Here is a 3,431-nt window from a genome sequence, read left to right on the forward strand (position 1 = left end):
CGTAACACCCCCCAACCAAAAAAAAAAAACCAAACAAATAAAACCCCACCACCCCCCTTATTTGTGACAAGCAGCAGTCAGGACGTAATGGTGCTTGAATTATCCAACAGCCAGCAGCAGTAAATCAAGCAGACACCCGGGGTTTCAAACCCGCTTTCCCCCGACACTAAGGCCGAATTGTTCCGTGGCTGGAGCGAGATTGACTGGCGAACAGACCCCTGAACATGGTATGGTGTTCAAAGCGCACTCCGGGATCGTGCGCCACCCCTTAAAAATATAAATCACAAGGCGCCCATCAAAGGCGAGACGACATCATCTTGAAGTAAAGGGGTAGAGGGTCTAGAAAAAAAACCTGTGGTGGTGGAGGTAACACTTTGGAATAATACGTAAATAATTTTTTTTTTTTTAAGTTGGCGCACAGCTCTCTAGAAAAATGTCGAGGAGGGGACAGAGAAATGTGCACGGAATAAAAAGAAAAAGGGGAACAAAAAAGTTTGAAGAAAGCCACTGGAAGGGAGTGTGTGTATGTGGAAGGAGGGGGGGGGGAGAGAGAATACGACCGCGTCTAGATTCAAATAATAACACATTAAAAAGAGAAGGAAAAAAAAGAAGAAAGGAGGAAAGGTTTGTACAGCTCTTGGGAAATGCCGAAGACAGAAAGAAATAACTGGGGCGAAGAAAAGGTACGCGCGCACGGGGGAGGAGGAGGAGGAGGAGGAGGGGGAGGAGGAGGAGGGGAGGAGGAGGTGGAGAGACAAGAGGAAAAGGAATAAAACTAGACTAGAAGGGGGGAAGGGGTGGAGATTGGAGAGAAAAAACAAACATAGACGACGAAAAAAAAATAAACGAAAAAAAAGACAACACCCATATCACTAAACCAGAACGACAACGGTGATGATGATGATGATGATGTTGATGATGATGATGATGATGATGATGATGATGATGATGATGATGATGATGATGATGATGATGATTTTTGTTGTTTGTTGTTTTTTCTTATCGTAATTAAAACAATGTAAATGGTGATGATGATGATTACACAGGCAAATGCACAGTGCAAGATATAAAGAGCGCACCACAGTCCTTCTACGTTGGTGGGGTCAAAGCAGATGGGAAGATACAGGAGCCACTGGCAATGTTGCGAATGACTGGACCATCTGGGTTTCCGTGAGTAGCACGACATACTTCGTAGTTTGTGGCGGTAATCGTGGTGGTGGTGGTGGTGTACATTTGGTTGCTATCGTTGTTGGTGGTGGTAAAGATGGCGGTGGTGGTGATGATGGTGATGGTGATGGTGATGTAACTTAGGTTGCCATTGCTGTTGTTGTTGTTGTTGTTGTTGTTGTGTGTGTGTGTGTGGTAGCCTATCCGTTCGAAATGTTGGGAGCCCCGAAGAGCGTGCTCTTCGCCAGAGCAACCGCCTCTCTTGGGTAGCGGGCGAGGCAGTCCGACCTCCCAGAATCCTCCCCAAAGAGATACCACCTCTTTTTACATCAAGAATTCTCGACGGATAATGAAATAGTGTATTATGAAAAGGCTACTGTGTCAGTGCATGGTACAGAAAGAGTTAAAGAATAATGACAAGAAAACGTACACAGTGATGCTCAGGACGGGGAAAACTAGGGTGGAAAAAAAAAGAAATGGCAGTGGAAGCCAAATAGACAGTCACATGTACGTTTGTTCTGAAATAATAATCAAAAGAAAACCAACAAACAGATAAAATGAAACACATACTTTAAAGTGTATTTAATTTTATTTGAATGGATTACGGTGGTGGTGAGATGGAATGAGACGATGAAGAATGTGGCCAATACATGTATACAGTCAGGTATACATATACATGTATTTCCTTTTCCCTTAATTATCCTTGTCTTCCCTATGGTGTGTTATCACGGTGGGCATGGCATCGAGGGCTGTGTAGACTGTAGTCCTGGGTACACTTGGAACTGACACCCGTAGCAGAAACAGTAACAATACGGTCCAGAAAAGGATCCAGGGTCTGAAAACGACTTGAATTTTAAAGGACACTATTTACCTACCCTTACACATTTTCAGAACCCTGTAGGCAATTTTAAAGTTAATTAACAGTCCAATGGGAAATCCATCCACCCCAAGAACCATTATTCACCTTCATCAATCTATCAACCAATGGGCCTCCAGATCAGAAAGAAAATCTAGCGTATGCTCCCCGACAGTTCGATATTCTGTTTTATAAACAAGTCCACGAGAGTAGGTTATCTATGGTCAGTTTCAATTGCCAATCAGTGATGAGGATGGCGGTGATGTTGACGACGTCACCACTCACGTTTGCGGTCAGAAAAGGATGCTGCAGGACGTCGGTAGCCAAGTAGTGAGCTTGAGGGTCAACAACTAGAAGACGTTGGATTAAATCAATGGCGCTACCGAAACAAAGCTCACTGACATTCTCTGGAAAGAAATAATTCCCGGGACAGATATCCAAGTACGAGGTGATCTCGCAGCCGTCACACAGTACTAAAACAACAACAACAACAACAACAACAACAAAAACAACAACAACAACAACAACAACAACAACAAAAACAACAACAGCAACAGTAACAACAACAACAAAACTATTGATCTTCTTTCGCTCCAAACAATCAATGACAGCTGATTAATTCTACGAGGTGTAGAATAATTTAATATGATATGAAATAAGTTATCACATGTATACCCCCCTAAGTGAAGAAATACGTATAAGTTATTATTCCACTCTGAAAGAAGAAATGGACGTTGAAGCAGTAAGGTCGAGAGTGCCTACAACTTACAATGACACAAACAGGCCATGAATCATCTTTAGCATCCGAGCGCGGACAGCAATAGTAAATAGGCAAAGAGACGTTTATCAAACACTTAGAAAAAATGAACAATTGTTCCTTTGGAGTGGTCGTTAACAATTTTGGTCGTTATAAGCAAGTGACCTCCTAAGCATGTTTACTCTATTCTATGGGAGTGGCGAGCGGGTGCTCTGATTTGGGTTGTTCCTTTCCTGTCAGACATCTATTGCCCTTATTTCTCCTTCTTCTGTTCTTTGTATGTTACTATCTAGTACCACCTCTACTCTTCCGCACTTATATATTAATTGCCCTATGTGTTTAAAAGTGCCGTAAAACTCCCACTAAAACTAAAACTGTCTTATATCCTTTTTCAGGGGAAAAAATATCGTGGTGACAAAGGGAAACCAAGGCTCTATTCGTGGGATGACAGTCGACCAGTACACATCCTGTCAGCTTTGGCGAGTCAATAACAGCCAGGTGGAGGTTGTCAAAGTAACCCATTACTTCTCCGGTGAGACCACATGGGTCTTTCTTAAAGTTCTCTATCTATCTATCTATCTATCTATCTATCTATCTATCTATCTATCTATCTATCTATCTATCTATCTATCTATCTATCTATCTATCTAT

General features: G+C 42.3%; 1 protein-coding gene across 1 annotated transcript in view; it reads left to right on the plus strand.

Moving 5' to 3' along the window:
- LOC101855132 overlaps positions 1-3,431 on the plus strand; it is a gene marked incomplete in the record, with an annotated part of 29,036 nt that overhangs the window by 2,911 nt on the left and 22,694 nt on the right. The window contains 2 exon segments of the mRNA XM_013087174.2: positions 1,047-1,170; positions 3,176-3,312. Coding sequence (XP_012942628.1) covers positions 1,047-1,170; positions 3,176-3,312 — 261 coding nt within the window.

The sequence above is a fragment of the Aplysia californica genome, unplaced genomic scaffold (assembly GCF_000002075.1).
Source record: "Aplysia californica isolate F4 #8 unplaced genomic scaffold, AplCal3.0 scaffold00553, whole genome shotgun sequence".
Classification (NCBI taxonomy): domain Eukaryota; kingdom Metazoa; phylum Mollusca; class Gastropoda; order Aplysiida; family Aplysiidae; genus Aplysia; species Aplysia californica.